The following is a 26,491-nucleotide window of genomic DNA, read 5'->3' as shown; positions in this document are numbered from 1 at the left end:
ACATACACAGTGACCTCCCTTCCAGCTTCCAAGCAAAGATGGAGGCTCTCAGGTGGGAACTGACCTCATGTTCCTGCTCAGAGACCTCCACACCTTCACCCTAATCCACATCTGTACCCTTCTCTCCCTGCAGACCCTGCCTTGCTTCCCACATCTGTCCAGGGTGTTGCTCTCAGCCTCATCCTCTTGCAACCTTGGTATTTCAGCTCCCTTTTATATTCCCACTGTCTCTACCTTCCTCCATGAACATGCCTCAGTCTCTTTTAATTTGAAAATAACCAAAACAGACTTCCTTGCATTGCATTACATGCTAGCCCCTGCCCTATCTTTTCTTCTGTCTTACAACCTAGATCTTTTTTTTTTTTTTTTTTTTTTTTTTTTTAGACAGGGTCTCACTCTGTCTTCCAGGATGGAGTGCAGTGGTGCAATCATGGCTCACTGCAGCCTTGATCTCCTGGGCTCAAGTGATCCTCCCACTCAGCCCCTCAAGTAGCTGAGACTACAGGTCAGCTAACTTCTTTAACTTTAATAGAGACAGGGTTTCGCCATGTTGCCCAGGATGGCCTCAAACTCCTGGGCTCAAGCAATTCTCCTGCCTCGGCCTCCTAAAATGCTGGGATTACTGGTGTGAGCCACTGTACCCAGCCTCTAAGTCACTCTTAAGGAAGAAGCTACCTCTTTCTTCCCTCCTCATTCGTCAGCTGGTTTTGCCCAGCCCTCCTCCACCACCCACCAATACTCCCGCAACCTCCTCCTCCGCTTCATCCAATCCAGAGCATCACAAGTGTAGACAAAAATGCCTCTTAGGCCTCACCTCCTGGGTTTCCCACAGGCACTCAAGCTCATCCTGCCCAGAATTGGGCTGGTCATCCACCCATCACCACCAGTCCCAACACAGACTTTCTTCTCTTCCTTTTTTATTCACAGTCTTGGTAAACAAAACCATCATACTCCTTGGACAGGCAAAAGTCTTCCCCAACTCATCCGAGTCCCTCACATCTCCCTAAACCTGTGGGTTGTATCCCCAATGGCTTCTCTCCCTCTCCATGGTGCTGGCCACCTGAATGCCTTTCTGGTCCACTATTGCAGTTCTTCAGGGGTGGGGGACAGCCAGGGAGGACTCAGCTCAATCTCCAGCCTTGCCTCTCCATCCATCTTCCACGAACAGAGATTTGCAAATTTAGATCTTCTTCTTAAATTATTCCAATGGCTTTTTATAGCCTAAGAATAAAGCATGAATGTTTAATTTGATATCAAAGGATTTCACAATCTTATCCTCACCTATATCATAGGTCAGTGTTGAAGAGCGTGGATTTCAGAGCTCTATCACTAACTAGCTGTGACCTCAGCAAGGTTCTTAACCTTTCTGGGTTTCAGCTTCCTCCCCTATAAACTGGGGGTAATTATAATAGTACTGTTCTTTTTTTTTTTTTTTTCTGAGATGGAGTCTCGCTCTGTCGACCAGGCTGGAGTGTGGTGGGGTGATCTCGGCTCACAAGTGCAAGTTCCGCCTCCCAGGTTCACACAATTCTCCTGCCTCAGCCTCCCAAGTAGCTGGGACTACAGGCACCTGCCACCACGCCCGGCTAATTTTTTTGTATTTTTAGTAGAGACGGGGTTTCACCGTGTTAGCCAGGATGGTCTCGATCTCCTGACCTTGTGATCTGCCTGCCTCGGCCTCCCAAAGTGCTGGGATTACAGGCGTGAGCCACTGCGCCCGACCAATAGTACTGTTCTTATAGGGTGCTAGGGACATCAGATGTGTTAACATCCATGAGGGTTTTAGAACAGCACTTCGCACTAAGGAAGTGTTCTATGTATTTGTTAGTTTCGTGCATTGCCTGCCATCACTGTTCTCCTATGCACCTGAATGTTCAAACACGCTACGCTCCAGCCACAACACACAGCAGACAGTTCCACAAACACACCATGATGGCTATTTCATGCCGCTGTAACTTTGTTCTTCCAACCTTTTCTTGACCTCCTAAATTCCCATTTATCTTTCGAGCCTCAGCTCAAATATCACTTCCCAAATACCTGGAGACTTTGCTCCACTGAGACTCCATGGCACCCCAAATGAACGCCCGTTTTACCAGGGATCATTTAAATTAATTATTTTTCAAAGTCTGAGAGTTACCATTTTTGAGCACTTAACACATGCCAGTCCGTGTTCGAAATACATGTATTAGCTTATTTAAGTCTCACAGCAAACCTATGACAGTTTTGATAATTGGTTTACAGGTTTGTCATTTCTGCTAGAAGATTACCCTTTATGGGTAAGAATCTATGTTTTGATCATCTCTGAGTCTCCAGCACCTACCAAGGTGCCTGGTGTATAGTGGGTACATAGTGAAATTAATATCTCTTGAACCAATCAAAAATGGGCTGCACTCAGAGAAAGACGGGAGCATGGGCAAACAGCTGACTTTGAAGGGCGTCTAGGCAAGGAACCCGTGGTAGTTGAACCTGAAATTCATCAGTGTCATAAACAAAGACTGCAGTAACTACCTCACCACATTATTAAATCTTTATTACTATATGAACATTTTCTATAGTGCTGAGGGGTTAATGTGCTCTCATTTGATTCTGTACTGTCATATAATTTCAGGTCTTTTCAAGGACATAATAATACAATTCATGATGGCATTTTATTCCATGCTCTTGCTTCCAGGGTCATATTCAAAGTTCTGAGAAGTTTTCCATGACCCTTAGCACTTTTAATAAAGGGTAAAGAGAGATTCACCCTGACAACGTATTCTTCTTGTTGGACACGAGATGGAAATTGTAGAGAATTATAGTCAGGGATAATTGTTGTAGTTTCTACGGTAATGGTCTAAGACCACAAACACAAGTATTTTTTGCTTGATTGCTACAAAGGAATATGCTTTTTCTAAATAGGAACTATATTAAAAAGTTCAAAATAAATATTTCAGTTTTGGTTAACTTTTCTTCCCCACCCTGTCAGTACATAGTAAGTTCTGTTTCGTTAGTCAGCAGAGAATGGTTAAGATTAAAACTGTTCAATGCACTGATTCAAATATCTTTGGGTGGCCTTGAAGCTGCTCTTAGCAGAGGGAAAGAGACATCCAGCCATGTTAGTGTCCTGAGGGATGCCAATGAGAATGAATCTGCCCAGAAAACCCAAGTCTAGAGCCCCAGGATATCTCCAGGAGCCCTCAGATTTGGCTTAATCCATTCTAATAATCTGTAGATAGCATATGCACAGGATTTGGGGTCACTTTTTTTTTTTTGAGATGGAGTCTCCCTCTGTCACCAGGCTGAAGTGCAGTGGCACAATCTCAGCTCACTGTAACCTCCATATCCCAGATTCAAGTGATTCTCCTGCCTCAGCCTCCCAAGTAGCTGGGACTACAGGCACCCGCCACCACACCCAGCTAATTTTTGTATTTTTAGTAGAGACAGGGTTTCATCATGTTGGCAAGGCTGGTCTTGATGTCTTGACCTCGTGACCCACCTGCTTTGGCCTCCCAAATTGCTGGGATTACAGGCATGAGCCACTGTGCCTGGCCGTCACTTCTTGATCTCTTGGAGCATTGGGTGTGATGGGAAGTTTAACCTTTCTGGGCTTGTGTTTTCTAAGGAACTACCACTGCTGGAATGAAGCATGGATGACAAGGCCTGACCTTCCTGTTGGATTTGGAGGCTGGCAAGCTGTGGACAGCACCCCCCAGGAAAATAGCGATGGTAAAACTGTGTCCTCCCTCTGGGAACTTGCTTCATTTCTGATCTTTGTTTTGCTTTTATGCTTGCATTTGATGTGTGGGAACCACGCCCATTGGGAGCCAACATCTGAAGTGTGCTGCCTGGGCACATGTACAGTATTAGCTACCTTCCAATCAGGTTTAATTTCATTTCAATTGTCAGCTTTACCCTGATTATTTTACAGATTTTAGAGAAAGAATATAAAACAACATATAATTCATCCATTCTTGCTTTGCTAAGCAGTTTTGAAGACAGGAGAGAAAATATCTGTATGCATTTTTACTAGGCTATAAAATATACTTCAGCCCTTTGTGGTATGCACTGGTAAGATATAAGGCAGTAGAGAAAATAGAGAACTCGAAAAATAATTATAGATCATCCTTTAAATTGTTATTTTTCCAGAACCTGGCCTCCTTTTATGTCATGTGATTTCCTCCAAAGCTTGAGTATGTGGGTATTTGTCTTCTAACTTGCCAACTATGCTAAGCAGCTACAGCTCTGACCTCCCCCAGATTTTTATAAAATCACATCATAAGCCTCCATCTCTCTTTAATATGATAATATAAAGAATCAGTAGACTGTGGATATTATGTTTATTTCCTCAGGTGTTGATATATCGATGGGCACACACAGGAACATGCATAAACATTCAATGGATATTCATACTGAAACCATATTATAATCCAAGGCTTTAAGTATAATCCTAGGCTTTAAGGAAGAAAGTTTAGCACTTTCTGGTGTTCTGGTATATATATCATGGGGACATTTTACAGGTGACTAATAGCAGCTAATCTCTTATTAACTATAGATAGGTGGTTAAAATTTAAAGCATTTTAGAAGAGTAACGTGGGCCTTCTGACTTCCTAAATGCATGGTGGGCATGGCCAAAATGCACAGGCAATGTCCAAATTCTCCAGTTAAACTTGACATATGTTCATAATGTCCAAAAACAAAAGACAAAAAGCAAAACAAACAGCAACAGCAACACAACCACAGAGCACACATCAACATTTCCAACATTTCAGATACCACCTGAACAAGAGATAAATGCTGTGTAAGCCACCTGCTTGGCATCAACACATCTGGGTATGTGTCTGTAGGTGGCAGAGTAGATGCAGGAATAGTGTTGCCTTGTATTTATTTCCATGGCTTCAATTTTTGGCTTGAGGGGGCATAGCCAATGGAATTCTCTTCAGCCTTGGAAAGCATTTGGGCTAAATCAGCAATGAAGTTGGGAACACTGGTCTTTACAGAGTCACCCTCAGTGCCATGAATCTTGCAGTATCTGGACAGAATTGGAGATGACAAACTCACACCGCCCTTCCTCTGTGCAATGCAGGCATGTATCGGTGTGGCCCCGCCTCGGTTCAAGCCATCAAGCACGGCCACGTCTGCTTCCAATTTGATGCACCTTTTGTTTTTGCAGAGGTAAGCAGGAAGCTGGAGGAAAGTGCTGTTTTTCTCCCCAACCTCTTAACATATGAAAGAGTAAGCTAAAAGTTGTTGTTTCTAAGTTTTCTAGGTACATAGTGTATGCTTCGTGTTGACAAAGGTAACTAGGCATTATTCCAACTTCCAGGCTATTAATGCTAAATGCAGTTCTTGTTTAACATTTTTCTTTCGTTGATGTTTTGGGATTCCCTACTCCCAAAAGTAAATGCTTTACTAACATTAGCTTAGTTCTCTGCACCCATTAAGTATCAACTGCTCCAGAGAAATTATATGACTAATGGATCTCTCAACTAACCTCATTGGAAGAGATGAGTCATGAATTGAAATTTCAGGACATGCCACTTCCCTCTGGGACTAGTCCAGCAATCCATGTAAGACAAAAATCCACATACACACACCCAACCATGGTCTTACCCTGGCCTTTGCAATCTATGTCCTGCCATCCCACACCATCACCCCTGGCCAGGGAGGGAGGGTTGAGTTGCCAAAGGAGGAAGGGGAGCCTGGAGGCTACTCTAAGAGAGGAATACAGCCCACCTACAGGGTCGATGGGAATGCCTGGGCAAAGGCTCTGCCATTTCAGAAGAACTAGGCAGGGACTGGAAGCAGAACAGGCTGTTAAAGGATACTCAAGGAGAGCTCTGAAAATCAAATTAAATGTAAGAGATGTTGGGTAAAGGAGAAGGCTGGGCTGCCAGCCTTGGAAGACTTGAAAGACTGAGAGGCAGGACTTCCCCAGGGTATATTTGCACCAGTAAATACACTGAAATAATGTCTTTCACTTTGCCTACCATTGGATGCTCTTAGCAACCTTCTAAAATTGATAATTCTTCCCATTTTACAGAAAATAAAATCGAGGCAAAGAGTGATTAAGTGACTTTCTCACAACCATCTAGCTAATAAATAGCAGTGCTAAGATTTGAAGCCAGGCAGATACCTGAATGCATACTGGTAACCATTGCACTCTAGTACTCTAGGAGGAATAAATAGTTATTATTAATATACACCAGGCATTGTACTGGGGGGAATTCTAAGGTTGAAGTCTTTAAGAAACGTATTTCTAGATGCCAGGTGACAGGGCACAAACACACTGAACATGAAATAACAACAATACTAGTGATGCTATGGAATTAATTGTCAGGTGGGCCATGTAGAGAGCACAGATCTGCATTCATATGATGCATGAGTTGGGAAGTAGAGGCCAAGAACTGAAGCAGGATGGCAAAGACCACAAGACACCATCTAGGAAGGAAGGGCGACCTGGGAACAGACAGTGAGGATGCCTGTGGAAGTGTCCCCAGGTGGTAGGAGCAGAGAACTGTGGGACCACATGGGAAGGAGGGATGATTAGGCAAACTGATTAGAAAGAAGCCAGAGGAAGGGAGGAGTGCAAAGCAGGGGGATGAGTTGAGCATCTGAAAGCTTTGTGGGGGCAGCTGAAAGCTGTGCAGACTCACTAGAACGCCAAGGATGCATCAGGGGTGTTGGAAGGTGGAGGCTGAAGGAACGCAGTGCAGGGGACCTCCCTGAGAGACTTGCTCCTTGTCCCTCCTGTAAGTGAGGGAGAGTTTTCACTGGGTGGGAACTTGGGCAAGGTGCTGACAGCCTTGTGGAACACGGATTGGAGGGGTTGTTAGGAAGTTGTGGGGAACATCTAGAGGGCTGGTCATCCCTCCAAGCCAGAGATGGAAAGGGCATGAGCTAGACAAATGGCAATAATGAGGAAAAGAGGAGGCAGGACTGAGAAATGTTAATATTTAGAAGGCAAAACGAACGTCAAAATTCAGACAGCAAGATCAGGAATTTGAAACACACAAAAGACCAGTATTCATCTCATCGTACCTGCCGTGGCAGTTTACAGAAGCCTTTGGAGACCAAGCTTACTGGACTTGGAATTTTATCCCCTCGATTTCACTTTGGGATTTGAAGATTTCCACAAACCTCCCAGCTGTCATTTGATAGTTTATGATGCTACCAGAGCCCCTAACGAGGAGATCACTCGGAAATCCACAAAGCCTTGTTTTCAGCTTTTTATTACACTTTATTGCTGCAAAGAAGAAGAAGGACCTCCCTCCACAAGCGAGCTGCCTAATAGCTGTAAATGCAAACACTTTTTGCTATTATTAAATATAGATCGGGGTGTTATGAATGTCATCAGGATTTGCAGATTATAATTACTCCTTTCTCACCCACTGCAGAGGCGTGTCTGACAGAGGGTACAATTTGTTGCTTTGGCATGGGCTGCACTCCAGGGCTGAGCCATTTTTAAGAGATGTTTGAGTTGCTGAAAAGTGTATGAGGAATCTTTTCTCAAGGGTGCCTGCAGTGGGACCCCATGGGGAGTGTTATATGAGTCGATATGACTCAGGTTCGAGTCTGTGGCTCTCTCTGCTCTCCCTCGTCCTTGCTGCATCAGCTCGCCTTCTCTTCCCTCCCAGCATGCTGACTTTCTTGGTCATTCCTTACTCATTTCCGGGCTTGATCAAGCATCATGTTCATTGACTATTTTTTAGTGTTCCCAGGGCCTTAGTCTCCATGAGTGAAAGCAGAGCCTAAAAAGAAGAGGGGTATGCCTGGAAAATGTCTTACCTTCTGTTCCTTTTTTCTCTCCTCCTCCACTTTGGAAGTTCACCCTCCACATTTCTGGGTTTCTGCCAGGGCTTGAAGCTAATTTCTCTTACCCCTCCCTTCCCATGTCCTCCCTGCTGCAGTGGGTTCCTGTGGATCTGAAGCCCCATCTGCCTATCTCCCCAGCTCATAGTGGCCTAGGGCTTCCAAATAGGTGAGAGGAGATGAGAGCTGTTCTAAGTGTCTGGAGTCGTATTCCAAGATTCCATGTTCACGAAGCCCTCAGGGGTTCTTAGTGAAGAACTCTCTCTTCTTGCCGAAGATAACTCTCTTCTGTCCTAACTTCTCATTAACTCTGCTGCCCTCTCTCACACCACTCCACCCCAAACTCACACACATACACACACACCTGTGCACACACACACATGCATGCACACACCCATATGCACATACTCCTGCCTGCCCTCACTGGCACTGAGATGATTTTGACAGGAGCAATAACTGGTTCCCTGGGACCACAGCAACCATCTCATCACTCAAGAAGCTAAGCCCTCCTCTGCTGTGGGCCAGCAGTTCTCTTATACAACGTGTGGAGATGTTTTCCTGTAGATTATTCATTCTCAATTCAAACTTATTTATTTTGCTACTATCTTATCAGATGCAGCCTATTTTTTTTGGCATCTCCTGCTTGGCTATAAAACAATCCAGTCATTTATTCAAATAGCATATAAAACTTTGGAATTATTTTAGCTTTCCTTCTTAACCTCCCTTATGCATCTTGCCAAAAATACCTTCCCAAAATTATCATAAATCCAGCCACTTCTACAATCTCTATCATTACCCTCTGAGCTCTGTACAACACTGAGCTCCATAAAGTTACCTCCTAACTCATCTCCCTGATCCCCCTCTCTTGCTCCGTCTATTCTCCACAGATCAAGAGAACTATTCTTTAAATGTAAATACAAACATCACACTCCTGCCCCAACCCTTCTGGTGGAGTTCCACCACCCTTACAATAAAACTGAACATAAATTCCTACAAGATTCCATGGCTTCCCTTCCACTTCATCCCTTGTTTATTTCCCTCCAGCCATACTGAGATTTTTCTCTTCAGAAAGCATCCACACATCCTCTTGTGTCAGCACTTTTAGACATACTGCTCCTTTTGCTAGGAAAGCTCCCCTCACTATCTTTCACTCTATGTAGGAAGAATGCTTTGCATGCTTTGTTCCCTCTCTGCACTCAAGTCTCTGCTCTGGTCACCTCTTCAAAGAGGCCTTCGCTCACCCAACTCCACCTAAAATATCACCATCTGCCCTGTTACTATCATCCTCCAACCTTAGTGTGTACTCCATTTCTCCCTTCTAGAATATGAGCTCCATGAAGGTAGAAGCTCTTGTAACCGCATTGCTGAGAGCAGGATCTAGGGTCCAGTGCCAGGAAGGCCTCCTGGCCCAGGAAGGCATTCACTGCCTCCATATGCCCTCTGAGAAGCAGCATTTTCTCTGCAGAGCATGCAGATAAGGTTATCTCCACTTGGAAACAAATGAACAAACCAAAGCAAACTCTGTCCAGGGTCCTGAAAGCAAGAGCACATCTCTAGCCTCAGTGGTGAAGAGCATATCTTCTGCCACCTGTGGACAAATGTTCACATTCTATGGGCCCAGGTGGACATTTGCAGAGAGCAGCCCCCAAGCCTGCTTTCCACCCCACCTTTGCTGAGAAGCTAGGGCCCTGACCAATGGTAGAGGCTACTATATAGAAAGTGCCTGTACTTAAGAGGCAAGGGTGTGGTGTTGTGAAAAAAATATCCAATTTCATGCACCAATGCCCAGATGTTGTGTGATGATAACCCTTCAAGTGTAGGGATAGAAAAAGGTGATCACTAACATTACATTACATTCAGAAGAAGGAAGAAAAATTAGCCTTAAATGTAGGGCTTTCACAAGTAGTACCAATCTATCCACCAGCCCTACAAGGAAGGTAGGCTCAGAGAGATTCAGTAACTCGGAGGGAGGAGCCAAGATGACCGAATAGGAACAGCTCCGGTCTACAGCTCCCAGCGTGAGCGACGCAGAAGATGGGTGATTTCTGCATTTCCATCTGAGGTACCGGGTTCATCTCACTAGGGAGTGCCAGACAGTGGGCGCAGGTCAGTGGGTGTGCACACCATGCATGAGCCGAAGCAGGGCGAGGCATTGCCTCACTTGGGAAGTGCAAGGGGTCAGGGAGTTCCCTTTCCTAGTCAAAGAAAGGGGTGACGGACGGCACCTGGAAAATCGGGTCACTCACACCTGAATACTGCGCTTTTCTGACGGGCTTAAAAAACGGCGCACCAGGAGATTATATCCCGCACTTGGCTCAGAGGGTCCTACGCCCAAGGAGTCTCGCTGATTGCTAGCACAGCAGTCTGAGATCAAACTGCAAGGCGGCAGCGAGGCTGGGGGAGGGGTGCCCGCCATTGCCCAGGCTTGCTTAGGTAAACAAAGCAGCCTGGAAGCTCGAACTGGGTGGAGCCCACCACAGCTCAAGGAGGCCTGCCTGCCTCTGTAGGCTCCACCTCTGGGGGCAGGGCACAGACAAACAAAAAGACAGCAGTAACCTCTGCACACTTAAATGTCCCTGTCTGACAGCTTTGAAGAGAGCAGTGGTTCTCCCAGTATGCAGCTGGAGATCTGAGAACAGGCAGACTGCCTCCTCAAGTGGGTCCCTGACCCCTGACCCCCTGGCAGCCAAACTGGGAGGCACCCCCCAGCAGGGGCACACTGACATCTCACACGGCCGGGTATTCCAACAGACCTGCAGCTGAGGTTCCTGTCTGTTAGAAGGAAAACTAACAAACAGAAAGGACATCCACACTAAAAACCCATCTGTACATCACCATCATCAAAGACCAAAAGTAGATAAAACCACAAAGATGGGGAAAAAACAGAGCAGAAAAACTGGAAACTCTAAAAAGCAGAGCGCCTCTCCTCCTCCAAAGGAACACAGTTCCTCACCAGCAAAGGAAGAAAGCTGGACAGAGAATGACTTTGACGAGCTGAGAGAAGAAGGCTTCAGACGATCAAATTACTCTGAGCTACGGGAGGACATTCAAACCAAAGGCAAAGAAGTTGAAAACTTTGAAAAAAATTTAGAAGAATGTGTAACTAGAATAACCAATACAGAGAAGTGCTTAAAGGAGCTGATGGAGCTGAAAACCAAGGCTCGAGAACTACCTGAAGAATGCAGAAGCCTCAGGAGCCGATGAGATCAACTGGAAGAAAGGGTATCAGCGATGGAAGATGAAATGAATGAAATGAAGGGAGAAGGGAAGTTTAGAGAAAAAAGAATAAAAAGAAATGAGCAAAGCCTCCAAGAAATATGGGACTATGTGAAAAGACCAAATCTACGTCTGATTGGTGTACCTGAAAGTGATGGGGAGAATGGAACCAAGTTGGAAAACACTCTGCAGGATATTATCCAGGAGAACTTCCCCAATCTAGCAAGGCAGGCCAACGTTCAAATTCAGGAAATACAGAGAACACCACAAAGATACTCCTCGAGAAAAGCAACCCCAAGACACATAATTGTCAGATTCACCAAGGTTGAAATGAAGGAAAAAGTGTTAAGGGCAGCCAGAGAGTAAGGTTGGGTTACCCTGAAAGGGAAGCCCATCAGACTAACGCGGATTTCTCGGCAGAAACCCTACAAGCCAGAAGAGAGTGGGGGCCAATATTCAACATTCTTAAAGAAAAGAATTTTCAACCCCGAATTTTATATCCAGCCAAACTAAGCTTCATAAGCGAAGGAGAAATAAAATACTTTACAGACAAGCAAATGCTGAGAGATTTTTGTCACCACCAGGCCTGCCCTAAAAGAGCTCCTGAAGGAAGTGCTAAACATGGAAAGGAACAACCGGTACCAGCCACTGCAAAATCATGCCAAAATGTAAAGTCCATCGAGACTAGGAAGAAACTGCATCAACTAACGAGCAAAATAACCAGCTAACATCATAATGACAGGATCAAATTCACACATGAGAATATTAACTTTAAATGTAAACGGACTAAATGCTCCAATTAAAAGACACAGACTGGCAAAATGGATAAAGAGTCAAGACCCATCAGTGTGCTGTATTCAGGAAACCCATCTCACGTGCAGAGACACACATAGGCTCAAAATAAAAAGATGGAGGAAGATCTGCCAAGCAAATGGAAAACAAAAAAAGGCAGGGGTTGCAATCCTATTCTCTGATAAAACAGACTTTAAACCAACAAAGATCAAAAGAGACAAAGAAGACCATTACATAATGGTAAAGGGATCAATTCAACAAGAAGAGCTAACTATCCTAAATATATATGTACCCAACACAGGAGCACCCAGATTCATAAAGCAAGTCCTGAGTGACCTACAAAGAGACTTAGACTCCCACACATTAATAATGGGAGGCTTTAACACCCCACTGTCAACATTAGACAGATCGACGAGACAGAAAGTCAACAAGGATACCCAGGAATTGAACTCAGCTCTGCACCAAGCGGACTTAATAGACATCTACAGAACTCTCCACCCCAAATCAAGAGAATATACATTTTTTTCAGCACCACACCACACCTGTTCCAAAAATGACCACATACTTGGAAGTAAAGCTCTCCTCAGCAAATGTAAAAGAACAGAAATTATAACAAACTATCTCTCATTCCTAGGATTCCTGAGAGATAGTTTGTTATAATTTCTGTTCTTTTACATTTCCTGAGGAGAGCTTTACTTCCAAGTATGTGGTCAATTTTGGAACAGGTGTGGTGTGGTGCTGAAAAAAATGTATATTCTCTTGATTTGGGGAATCCAACTTACAAGGGATGTGAAGGACCTCTTCAAGGAAAACTACAAACCACTGCTCAAGGAAATAAAAGAGGATACAAAGAAATGGAAGAACATTCCATGCTCATGGGTAGGAAGAATCAATATCGTGAAAATGGCCATACTGCCCAAGGTAATTTACAGATTCAATGCCATCCCCATCAAGGTACCAATGCCTTTCTTCACAGAATTGGAAAAAACTACTTTAAAGTTCATATGGAACCAAAAAAGAGCCCGCATCGCCAAGGCAATCCTAAGCCAAAAGAACAAAGCTGGAGGCATCACACTACCTGACTTCAAACTATACTACAAGGCTACAGTAACCAAAACAGCATGGTACTGGTACCAAAACAGAGATATAGATCAATGGAACAGAACAGAGCCCTCAGAAATGATGCCGCATATCTACAACTATCTGATCTTTGACAAACCTGAGAAAAACAAGCAATGGGGAAAGGATTCCCTATTTAATAAATGGTGCTGGGAAAACTGGCTAGACATATGTAGAAAGCTGAAATTGGATCCCTTCCTTACACCTTATACAAAAATCAATTCAAGATGGATTAAAGACTTAAACGTTAGACCTAAAACCATAAAAACCCTAGAAGAAAACCTAGGCATTACCATTCAGGACATAGGCATGGGCAAGGACTTCATGTCTAAAACACCAAAAGCAATGGCAACAAAAGACAAAATTGACAAATGGGATCTAATTCAACTAAAGAGCTTCTGCACAGCAAAAGAAACTACCATCAGAGTGAACAGGCAACCTACAAAATGGGAGAAAATTTTCACAACATACTCATCTGACAAAGGGCTAATATCCAGAATCTACAATGAACTCAAACAAATTTACAACAAAAAAACAAACAACCCCATCAAAAAGTGGATGAAGGACATGAACAGACACTTCTCAAAAGAAGACATTTATGCAGCCAAAAAACTCATGAAAAAATGCTCATCATCACTGGCCATCAGAGAAATGCAAATCAAAACCACAATGAGATACCATCTCACACCAGTTACAATGGCAATCATTAAAAAGTCAGGAAACAACAGGTGCTGGAGAGGATGTGGAGAAATAGGAACACTTTTACACTGTTGGTGGGACTGTAAACTAGTTCAACCATTGTGGAAGTCAGTGTGGCAATTCCTCAGGGATCTAGAACTAGAAATACCATTTGACCCAGCCATCCCATTACTGGGTATATACCCAAAGGACTATAAATCATGCTGCTATAAAGACACATGCACATGTATGTTTATTGCAGCATTATTCACAATAGCAAAGACATGGAACCAACCCAAATGTCCAACAATGATAGACTGGATTAAGAAAATGTGGCACATATACACCATGGAATACTATGCAGTCATAAAAAATGATGAGTTCATGTCCTTTGTAGGGACATGGATGAAACTGGAAATCATCATTCTCAGTAAACTATCGCAAGAACAAAAAACCAAACACCGCATATTCTCACTCATAGGTGGGAATTGAACAATGAGATCACATGGACACAGGAAGGGGAACATCACATTCTCGGGACGGTTGTGGGGTTGGGGGAGGGGGGAGGGATAGCATTGGGAGATATACCTAATGCTAGATGACGAGTTAGTGGGTGCAGCACACCAGCATGGCACATGTATATGTATGTAACTAACCTGCACAATGTGCACATGTACCCTAAAACTTAAAGTATAATAATAATAAAAAAAAACTATCTCACAGACCACAGTGCAATCAAACTAGAACTCACGATTAAGAATCTCACTCAAAACCACTCAACTACATGGAAACTGAACAACCTGCTCCTGAATGACTACTGGGTACACAACGAAATGAAGGCAGAAATAAAGATGTTCTTTGAAACCAACGAGAACAAAGACACAACATACCAGAATCTCTGGGATGCATGCAAAGCAGTGTGTAGAGGGAAATTTATAGCACTAAATGCCCACAAGAGAAAGCAGGAAAGATCCAAAATTCACACCCTAACATCACAATTAAAAGAACTAGAAAAGCAAGAGCAAACACATTCAAAAGCTAGCAGAAGGCAAGAAATAACTAAAATCAGATCAGAACTGAAGGAAATACAGACACAAAAAACCCTTCAAAAAATTAATGAATCCAGGAGCTGGTTTTTTGAAAGGATCAACAAAATTGATAGACTGCTAGCAAGACTAATAAAGAAAAAAAGAGAGAAGAATCAAATAGACGCAATAAAAAATGATAAAGGGGATATCACCACTGATCCCACAGAAATACAAAGTAGCATCAGAGAATACTACAAACACCTCTACACAAATAAACTAGAAAATCTAGAAGAAATGGATAAATTCCTCGACACATACACTCTCCCAAGACTAAACCAGCAAGAAGCTGAATCTCTGAATAGACCAATAACAGGATCTGAAATTGTGGCAATAATCAATAGCTTACCAACCAAAAAGAGTCCAGGACCAGATGGATTCACAGCCAAATTCTACCAGAGGTACAAGGAGGAACTGGTACCATTCCTTCTGAAACTATTCCAATCAATAGAAAAAGAGGGAATCCTCCCTAACTCTTTCTGTGAGGCCAGCATCATCCTGATACCAAAGCCAGGCAGAGACACAACCAAAAAAGAGAATTTTAGACCAATGTCCTTGATGAACATTGATGCAAAAATCCTCAATAAAATACTGGCAAAACGAATCCAGCAACACATCAAAAAGCTTATTCACCATGATCAAGTGGGCTTCATCCCTGGGATGCAAGGCTGGTTCAATATACGCAAATCAATAAATGTAATCCAGCATATAAACAGAGCCAAAGACAAAAACCACATGATTATCTCAATAGATGCAGAAAAGGCCTTTGACAAAATTCAACAACCCTTCATGCTAAAAACTCTCAATAAATTAGGTATTGATGGGATGTATCTCAAAATAATAAGAGCTATCTATGACAAACCCACAGCCAATATCATACTGAATGGGCAAAAACTGGAAGCATTCCCTTTGAAAAGTGGCATAAGACCAGGGATGCCCTCTCTCACCACTCCTATTCAACATAGTGTTGGAAGTTCTGGCCAGGGCAATTAGGCAGGAGAAGGAAATAAAGGGTATTCAATTAGGAAAAGAGGAAGTCAAATTGTCCCTGTTTGCAGCCAACATGATTGTATATCTAGAAAACCCCATTGTCTCAGCCCAAAAGCTCCTTAAGCTGATAAGCAACTTCAGCAAAGTCTCAGGATACAAAATCAATGTACAAAAATCACAAGCATTCTTATACACCAACAACAGACAAACAGAGAGCCAAATCATGAGTGAACTCCCATTCACAATTGCTTCAAAGAGAATAAAATACCTAGGAATCCAACTTACAAGGGATGTGAAGGACCTCTTCAAGGAGAACTACAAACCACTGCTCAAGGAAATAAAAGAGGATACAAACAAATGGAAGAACATTCCATGCTCATGGGTAGGAAGAATCAATATCGTGAAAATGGCCATACTGCCCAAGGTAATTTACAGATTCAATGCCATCCCCATCAAGCTACCAATGACTTTCTTCACAGAATTGGAAAAAACTACTTTAAAGTTCATATGGAACCAAAAAAGAGCCTGCATCGCCAAGGCAATCCTAAGCCAAAAGAACAAAGCTGGAGGCATCACACTACCTGACTTCAAACTATACTACATGGCTACAGTCACCAAAACAGCAAGGTACTGGTACCAAAACAGAGATATAGATCAATGGAACAGAACAGAGCCCTCAGAAATAATGCCGCATATGTACAACTATCTGATCTTTGACAAACCTGAGAAAAACAAGCAATGGGGAAAGGATTCCCTATTTAATAAATGGTGCTGAGAAAACTGGCTAGCAATATGTAGAAAGCTGAAACTGGATCCCTTCCTTACACCTTATACAAAAATCAATTCAAGATGGATTAAAGACTTAAACGTTAGACCTAAAACCATAAAAACCCTAGAAGAAAACCTAGGCATTACCATTCAGGACATAGGCATGGGCAAGGACTTTATGTCTAAAACACCAAAAGCAATGGCAACAAAAGCCAAAATTGACAAATGGGATCTAATTCAACTAAAGAGCTTCTGCACAGCAAAAGAAACTACCATCAGAGTGAACAGGCAACCTACAAAATGGGAGAAAATTTTCACAACATACTCATCTGACAAAGGGCTAATATCCAGAATCTACAATGAACTCAAACAAATTTACAACAAAAAAACAAACAACCCCATCAAAAAGTGGATAAAGGACATGAACAGACACTTCTCAAAAGAAGACATTTATGCAGCCAAAAAACTCATGAAAAAATGCTCATCATCACTGGCCATCAGAGAAATGCAAATCAAAACCACAATGAGATACCATCTCACACCAGTTACAATGGCAATCATTAAAAAGTCAGGAAACAACAGGTGCTGGAGAGGATGTGGAGAAATAGGAACACTTTTACACTGTTGGTGGGACTGTAAACTAGTTCAACCATTGTGGAAGTCAGTGTGGCAATTCCTCAGGGATCTAGAACTAGAAATACCATTTGACCCAGCCATCCCATTACTGGGTATATACCCAAAGGACTATAAATCATGCTGCTATAAAGACACATGCACATGTATGTTTATTGCAGCATTATTCACAATAGCAAAGACATGGAACCAACCCAAATGTCCAACAATGATAGACTGGATTAAGAAAATGTGGCACATATACACCATGGAATACTATGCAGTCATAAAAAATGATGAGTTCATGTCCTTTGTAGGGACATGGATGAAACTGGAAATCATCATTCTCAGTAAACTATCGCAAGAACAAAAAACCAAACACCGCATATTCTCACTCATAGGTGGGAATTGAACAATGAGATCACATGGACACAGGAAGGGGAACATCACATTCTCGGGACGGTTGTGGGGTTGGGGGAGGGGGGAGGGATAGCATTGGGAGATATACCTAATGCTAGATGACGAGTTAGTGGGTGCAGCACACCAGCATGGCACATGTATATGTATGTAACTAACCTGCACAATGTGCACATGTACCCTAAAACTTAAAGTATAATAATAATAAAAAAAAACTATCTCACAGACCACAGTGCAATCAAACTAGAACTCACGATTAAGAATCTCACTCAAAACCACTCAACTACATGGAAACTGAACAACCTGCTCCTGAATGACTACTGGGTACACAACGAAATGAAGGCAGAAATAAAGATGTTCTTTGAAACCAACGAGAACAAAGACACAACATACCAGAATCTCTGGGATGCATGCAAAGCAGTGTGTAGAGGGAAATTTATAGCACTAAATGCCCACAAGAGAAAGCAGGAAAGATCCAAAATTCACACCCTAACATCACAATTAAAAGAACTAGAAAAGCAAGAGCAAACACATTCAAAAGCTAGCAGAAGGCAAGAAATAACTAAAATCAGATCAGAACTGAAGGAAATACAGACACAAAAAACCCTTCAAAAAATTAATGAATCCAGGAGCTGGTTTTTTGAAAGGATCAACAAAATTGATAGACTGCTAGCAAGACTAATAAAGAAAAAAAGAGAGAAGAATCAAATAGACGCAATAAAAAATGATAAAGGGGATATCACCACTGATCCCACAGAAATACAAAGTAGCATCAGAGAATACTACAAACACCTCTACGCAAATAAACTAGAAAATCTAGAAGAAATGGATAAATTCCTCGACACATACACTCTCCCAAGACTAAACCAGCAAGAAGCTGAATCTCTGAATAGACCAATAACAGGATCTGAAATTGTGGCAATAATCAATAGCTTACCAACCAAAAAGAGTCCAGGACCAGATGGATTCACAGCCAAATTCTACCAGAGGTACAAGGAGGAACTGGTACCATTCCTTCTGAAACTATTCCAATCAATAGAAAAAGAGGGAATCCTCCCTAACTCTTTCTGTGAGGCCAGCATCATCCTGATACCAAAGCCAGGCAGAGACACAACCAAAAAAGAGAATTTTAGACCAATGTCCTTGATGAACATTGATGCAAAAATCCTCAATAAAATACTGGCAAAACGAATCCAGCAACACATCAAAAAGCTTATTCACCATGATCAAGTGGGCTTCATCCCTGGGATGCAAGGCTGGTTCAATATACGCAAATCAATAAATGTAATCCAGCATATAAACAGAGCCAAAGACAAAAACCACATGATTATCTCAATAGATGCAGAAAAGGCCTTTGACAAAATTCAACAACCCTTCATGCTAAAAACTCTCAATAAATTAGGTATTGATGGGATGTATCTCAAAATAATAAGAGCTATCTATGACAAACCCACAGCCAATATCATACTGAATGGGCAAAAACTGGAAGCATTCCCTTTGAAAAGTGGCATAAGACCAGGGATGCCCTCTCTCACCACTCCTATTCAACATAGTGTTGGAAGTTCTGGCCAGGGCAATTAGGCAGGAGAAGGAAATAAAGGGTATTCAATTAGGAAAAGAGGAAGTCAAATTGTCCCTGTTTGCAGCCAACATGATTGTATATCTAGAAAACCCCATTGTCTCAGCCCAAAAGCTCCTTAAGCTGATAAGCAACTTCAGCAAAGTCTCAGGATACAAAATCAATGTACAAAAATCACAAGCATTCTTATACACCAACAACAGACAAACAGAGAGCCAAATCATGAGTGAACTCCCATTCACAATTGCTTCAAAGAGAATAAAATACCTAGGAATCCAACTTACAAGGGATGTGAAGGACCTCTTCAAGGAGAACTACAAACCACTGCTCAAGGAAATAAAAGAGGATACAAACAAATGGAAGAACATTCCATGCTCATGGGTAGGAAGAATCAATATCGTGAAAATGGCCATACTGCCCAAGGTAATTTACAGATTCAATGCCATCCCCATCAAGCTACCAATGACTTTCTTCACAGAATTGGAAAAAACTACTTTAAAGTTCGTATGGAACCAAAAAAGAGCCTGCATCGCCAAGGCAATCCTAAGCCAAAAGAACAAAGCTGGAGGCATCACACTACCTGACTTCAAACTATACTACATGGCTACAGTCACCAAAACAGCAAGGTACTGGTACCAAAACAGAGATATAGATCAATGGAACAGAACAGAGCCCTCAGAAATAATGCCGCATATGTACAACTATCTGATCTTTGACAAACCTGAGAAAAACAAGCAATGGGGAAAGGATTCCCTATTTAATAAATGGTGCTGAGAAAACTGGCTAGCAATATGTAGAAAGCTGAAACTGGATCCCTTCCTTACACCTTATACAAAAATCAATTCAAGATGGATTAAAGACTTAAACGTTAGACCTAAAACCATAAAAACCCTAGAAGAAAACCTAGGCATTACCATTCAGGACATAGGCATGGGCAAGGACTTTATGTCTAAAACACCAAAAGCAATGGCAACAAAAGCCAAAATTGACAAATGGGATCTAATTCAACTAAAGAGCTTCTGCACAGCAAAAGAAACTACCATCAGAGTGAACAGGCAACCTACAAAATGGGAGAAAATTTTCACAACATACTCATCTGACAAAGGGCTAATATCCAGAATCTACAATGAACTCAAACAAATTTACAACAAAAAAACAAACAACCCCATCAAAAAGTGGATAAAGGACATGAACAGACACTTCTCAAAAGAAGACATTTATGCAGCCAAAAAACTCATGAAAAAATGCTCATCATCACTGGCCATCAGAGAAATGCAAATCAAAACCACAATGAGATACCATCTCACACCAGTTACAATGGCAATCATTAAAAAGTCAGGAAACAACAGGTGCTGGAGAGGATGTGGAGAAATAGGAACACTTTTACACTGTTGGTGGGACTGTAAACTAGTTCAACCATTGTGGAAGTCAGTGTGGCAATTCCTCAGGGATCTAGAACTAGAAATACCATTTGACCCAGCCATCCCATTACTGGGTATATACCCAAAGGACTATAAATCATGCTGCTATAAAGACACATGCACATGTATGTTTATTGCAGCATTATTCACAATAGCAAAGACATGGAACCAACCCAAATGTCCAACAATGATAGACTGGATTAAGAAAATGTGGCACATATACACCATGGAATACTATGCAGTCATAAAAAATGATGAGTTCATGTCCTTTGTAGGGACATGGATGAAACTGGAAATCATCATTCTCAGTAAACTATCGCAAGAACAAAAAACCAAACACCGCATATTCTCACTCATAGGTGGGAATTGAACAATGAGATCACATGGACACAGGAAGGGGAACATCACATTCTCGGGACGGTTGTGGGGTTGGGGGAGGGGGGAGGGATAGCATTGGGAGATATACCTAATGCTAGATGACGAGTTAGTGGGTGCAGCACACCAGCATGGCACATGTATATGTATGTAACTAACCTGCACAATGTGCACATGTACCCTAAAACTTAAAGTATAATAATAATAAAAAAAAACTATCTCACAGACCACAGTGCAATCAAACTAGAACTCACGATTAAGAATCTCACTCAAAACCACTCAACTACATGGAAACTGAACAACCTGCTCCTGAATGACTACTGGGTACACAACGAAATGAAGGCAGAAATAAAGATGTTCTTTGAAACCAACGAGAACAAAGACACAACATACCAGAATCTCTGGGATGCATGCAAAGCAGTGTGTAGAGGGAAATTTATAGCACTAAATGCCCACAAGAGAAAGCAGGAAAGATCCAAAATTCACACCCTAACATCACAATTAAAAGAACTAGAAAAGCAAGAGCAAACACATTCAAAAGCTAGCAGAAGGCAAGAAATAACTAAAATCAGATCAGAACTGAAGGAAATACAGACACAAAAAACCCTTCAAAAAATTAATGAATCCAGGAGCTGGTTTTTTGAAAGGATCAACAAAATTGATAGACTGCTAGCAAGACTAATAAAGAAAAAAAGAGAGAAGAATCAAATAGACGCAATAAAAAATGATAAAGGGGATATCACCACTGATCCCACAGAAATACAAAGTAGCATCAGAGAATACTACAAACACCTCTACGCAAATAAACTAGAAAATCTAGAAGAAATGGATAAATTCCTCGACACATACACTCTCCCAAGACTAAACCAGCAAGAAGCTGAATCTCTGAATAGACCAATAACAGGATCTGAAATTGTGGCAATAATCAATAGCTTACCAACCAAAAAGAGTCCAGGACCAGATGGATTCACAGCCAAATTCTACCAGAGGTACAAGGAGGAACTGGTACCATTCCTTCTGAAACTATTCCAATCAATAGAAAAAGAGGGAATCCTCCCTAACTCTTTCTGTGAGGCCAGCATCATCCTGATACCAAAGCCAGGCAGAGACACAACCAAAAAAGAGAATTTTAGACCAATGTCCTTGATGAACATTGATGCAAAAATCCTCAATAAAATACTGGCAAAACGAATCCAGCAACACATCAAAAAGCTTATTCACCATGATCAAGTGGGCTTCATCCCTGGGATGCAAGGCTGGTTCAATATACGCAAATCAATAAATGTAATCCAGCATATAAACAGAGCCAAAGACAAAAACCACATGATTATCTCAATAGATGCAGAAAAGGCCTTTGACAAAATTCAACAACCCTTCATGCTAAAAACTCTCAATAAATTAGGTATTGATGGGATGTATCTCAAAATAATAAGAGCTATCTATGACAAACCCACAGCCAATATCATACTGAATGGGCAAAAACTGGAAGCATTCCCTTTGAAAAGTGGCATAAGACCAGGGATGCCCTCTCTCACCACTCCTATTCAACATAGTGTTGGAAGTTCTGGCCAGGGCAATTAGGCAGGAGAAGGAAATAAAGGGTATTCAATTAGGAAAAGAGGAAGTCAAATTGTCCCTGTTTGCAGCCAACATGATTGTATATCTAGAAAACCCCATTGTCTCAGCCCAAAAGCTCCTTAAGCTGATAAGCAACTTCAGCAAAGTCTCAGGATACAAAATCAATGTACAAAAATCACAAGCATTCTTATACACCAACAACAGACAAACAGAGAGCCAAATCATGAGTGAACTCCCATTCACAATTGCTTCAAAGAGAATAAAATACCTAGGAATCCAACTTACAAGGGATGTGAAGGACCTCTTCAAGGAGAACTACAAACCACTGCTCAAGGAAATAAAAGAGGATACAAACAAATGGAAGAACATTCCATGCTCATGGGTAGGAAGAATCAATATCGTGAAAATGGCCATACTGCCCAAGGTAATTTACAGATTCAATGCCATCCCCATCAAGCTACCAATGACTTTCTTCACAGAATTGGAAAAAACTACTTTAAAGTTCGTATGGAACCAAAAAAGAGCCTGCATCGCCAAGGCAATCCTAAGCCAAAAGAACAAAGCTGGAGGCATCACACTACCTGACTTCAAACTATACTACATGGCTACAGTCACCAAAACAGCAAGGTACTGGTACCAAAACAGAGATATAGATCAATGGAACAGAACAGAGCCCTCAGAAATAATGCCGCATATGTACAACTATCTGATCTTTGACAAACCTGAGAAAAACAAGCAATGGGGAAAGGATTCCCTATTTAATAAATGGTGCTGAGAAAACTGGCTAGCAATATGTAGAAAGCTGAAACTGGATCCCTTCCTTACACCTTATACAAAAATCAATTCAAGATGGATTAAAGACTTAAACGTTAGACCTAAAACCATAAAAACCCTAGAAGAAAACCTAGGCATTACCATTCAGGACATAGGCATGGGCAAGGACTTTATGTCTAAAACACCAAAAGCAATGGCAACAAAAGCCAAAATTGACAAATGGGATCTAATTCAACTAAAGAGCTTCTGCACAGCAAAAGAAACTACCATCAGAGTGAACAGGCAACCTACAAAATGGGAGAAAATTTTCACAACATACTCATCTGACAAAGGGCTAATATCCAGAATCTACAATGAACTCAAACAAATTTACAACAAAAAAACAAACAACCCCATCAAAAAGTGGATAAAGGACATGAACAGACACTTCTCAAAAGAAGACATTTATGCAGCCAAAAAACTCATGAAAAAATGCTCATCATCACTGGCCATCAGAGAAATGCAAATCAAAACCACAATGAGATACCATCTCACACCAGTTACAATGGCAATCATTAAAAAGTCAGGAAACAACAGGTGCTGGAGAGGATGTGGAGAAATAGGAACACTTTTACACTGTTGGTGGGACTGTAAACTAGTTCAACCATTGTGGAAGTCAGTGTGGCAATTCCTCAGGGATCTAGAACTAGAAATACCATTTGACCCAGCCATCCCATTACTGGGTATATACCCAAAGGACTATAAATCATGCTGCTATAAAGACACATGCACATGTATGTTTATTGCAGCATTATTCACAATAGCAAAGACATGGAACCAACCCAAATGTCCAACAATGATAGACTGGATTAAGAAAATGTGGCACATATACACCATGGAATACTATGCAGTCATAAAAAATGATGAGTTCATGTCCTTTGTAGGGACATGGATGAAACTGGAAATCATCATTCTCAGTAAACTATCGCAAGAACAAAAAACCAAACACCGCATATTCTCACTCATAGGTGGGAATTGAACAATGAGATCACATGGACACAGGAAGGGGAACATCACATTCTCGGGACGGTTGTGGGGTTGGGGGAGGGGGGAGGGATAGCATTGGGAGATATACCTAATGCTAGATGACGAGTTAGTGGGTGCAGCACACCAGCATGGCACATGTATATGTATGTAACTAACCTGCACAATGTGCACATGTACCCTAAAACTTAAAGTATAATAATAATAAAAAAAAACTATCTCACAGACCACAGTGCAATCAAACTAGAACTCACGATTAAGAATCTCACTCAAAACCACTCAACTACATGGAAACTGAACAACCTGCTCCTGAATGACTACTGGGTACACAACGAAATGAAGGCAGAAATAAAGATGTTCTTTGAAACCAACGAGAACAAAGACACAACATACCAGAATCTCTGGGATGCATGCAAAGCAGTGTGTAGAGGGAAATTTATAGCACTAAATGCCCACAAGAGAAAGCAGGAAAGATCCAAAATTCACACCCTAACATCACAATTAAAAGAACTAGAAAAGCAAGAGCAAACACATTCAAAAGCTAGCAGAAGGCAAGAAATAACTAAAATCAGATCAGAACTGAAGGAAATACAGACACAAAAAACCCTTCAAAAAATTAATGAATCCAGGAGCTGGTTTTTTGAAAGGATCAACAAAATTGATAGACTGCTAGCAAGACTAATAAAGAAAAAAAGAGAGAAGAATCAAATAGACGCAATAAAAAATGATAAAGGGGATATCACCACTGATCCCACAGAAATACAAAGTAGCATCAGAGAATACTACAAACACCTCTACGCAAATAAACTAGAAAATCTAGAAGAAATGGATAAATTCCTCGACACATACACTCTCCCAAGACTAAACCAGCAAGAAGCTGAATCTCTGAATAGACCAATAACAGGATCTGAAATTGTGGCAATAATCAATAGCTTACCAACCAAAAAGAGTCCAGGACCAGATGGATTCACAGCCAAATTCTACCAGAGGTACAAGGAGGAACTGGTACCATTCCTTCTGAAACTATTCCAATCAATAGAAAAAGAGGGAATCCTCCCTAACTCTTTCTGTGAGGCCAGCATCATCCTGATACCAAAGCCAGGCAGAGACACAACCAAAAAAGAGAATTTTAGACCAATGTCCTTGATGAACATTGATGCAAAAATCCTCAATAAAATACTGGCAAAACGAATCCAGCAACACATCAAAAAGCTTATTCACCATGATCAAGTGGGCTTCATCCCTGGGATGCAAGGCTGGTTCAATATACGCAAATCAATAAATGTAATCCAGCATATAAACAGAGCCAAAGACAAAAACCACATGATTATCTCAATAGATGCAGAAAAGGCCTTTGACAAAATTCAACAACCCTTCATGCTAAAAACTCTCAATAAATTAGGTATTGATGGGATGTATCTCAAAATAATAAGAGCTATCTATGACAAACCCACAGCCAATATCATACTGAATGGGCAAAAACTGGAAGCATTCCCTTTGAAAAGTGGCATAAGACCAGGGATGCCCTCTCTCACCACTCCTATTCAACATAGTGTTGGAAGTTCTGGCCAGGGCAATTAGGCAGGAGAAGGAAATAAAGGGTATTCAATTAGGAAAAGAGGAAGTCAAATTGTCCCTGTTTGCAGCCAACATGATTGTATATCTAGAAAACCCCATTGTCTCAGCCCAAAAGCTCCTTAAGCTGATAAGCAACTTCAGCAAAGTCTCAGGATACAAAATCAATGTACAAAAATCACAAGCATTCTTATACACCAACAACAGACAAACAGAGAGCCAAATCATGAGTGAACTCCCATTCACAATTGCTTCAAAGAGAATAAAATACCTAGGAATCCAACTTACAAGGGATGTGAAGGACCTCTTCAAGGAGAACTACAAACCACTGCTCAAGGAAATAAAAGAGGATACAAACAAATGGAAGAACATTCCATGCTCATGGGTAGGAAGAATCAATATCGTGAAAATGGCCATACTGCCCAAGGTAATTTACAGATTCAATGCCATCCCCATCAAGCTACCAATGACTTTCTTCACAGAATTGGAAAAAACTACTTTAAAGTTCGTATGGAACCAAAAAAGAGCCTGCATCGCCAAGGCAATCCTAAGCCAAAAGAACAAAGCTGGAGGCATCACACTACCTGACTTCAAACTATACTACATGGCTACAGTCACCAAAACAGCAAGGTACTGGTACCAAAACAGAGATATAGATCAATGGAACAGAACAGAGCCCTCAGAAATAATGCCGCATATGT

General features: G+C 41.6%; 1 protein-coding gene across 3 annotated transcripts in view; it reads left to right on the top strand.

Annotated features, from left to right (window-relative positions):
• F13A1 (coagulation factor XIII A chain) overlaps positions 1 to 26,491 on the top strand; it is a 188,161-nt gene that overhangs the window by 119,154 nt on the left and 42,516 nt on the right. For all 3 annotated transcript variants that reach the window (XM_003806722.6, XM_063605135.1, XM_063605136.1), the window contains 2 exons: positions 3,602 to 3,705; positions 5,063 to 5,151. In XM_003806722.6, coding sequence (XP_003806770.1) covers positions 3,602 to 3,705; positions 5,063 to 5,151 — 193 coding nt within the window. The remainder of the gene's footprint in view (positions 1 to 3,601; positions 3,706 to 5,062; positions 5,152 to 26,491) is intronic.

Source organism: Pan paniscus, chromosome 5 (assembly GCF_029289425.2).
Source record: "Pan paniscus chromosome 5, NHGRI_mPanPan1-v2.0_pri, whole genome shotgun sequence".
NCBI lineage: Eukaryota > Metazoa > Chordata > Mammalia > Primates > Hominidae > Pan > Pan paniscus.
Note: the sequence above shows the minus strand (reverse complement) of the source record. Positions and strands in the feature narration are given on the sequence as shown.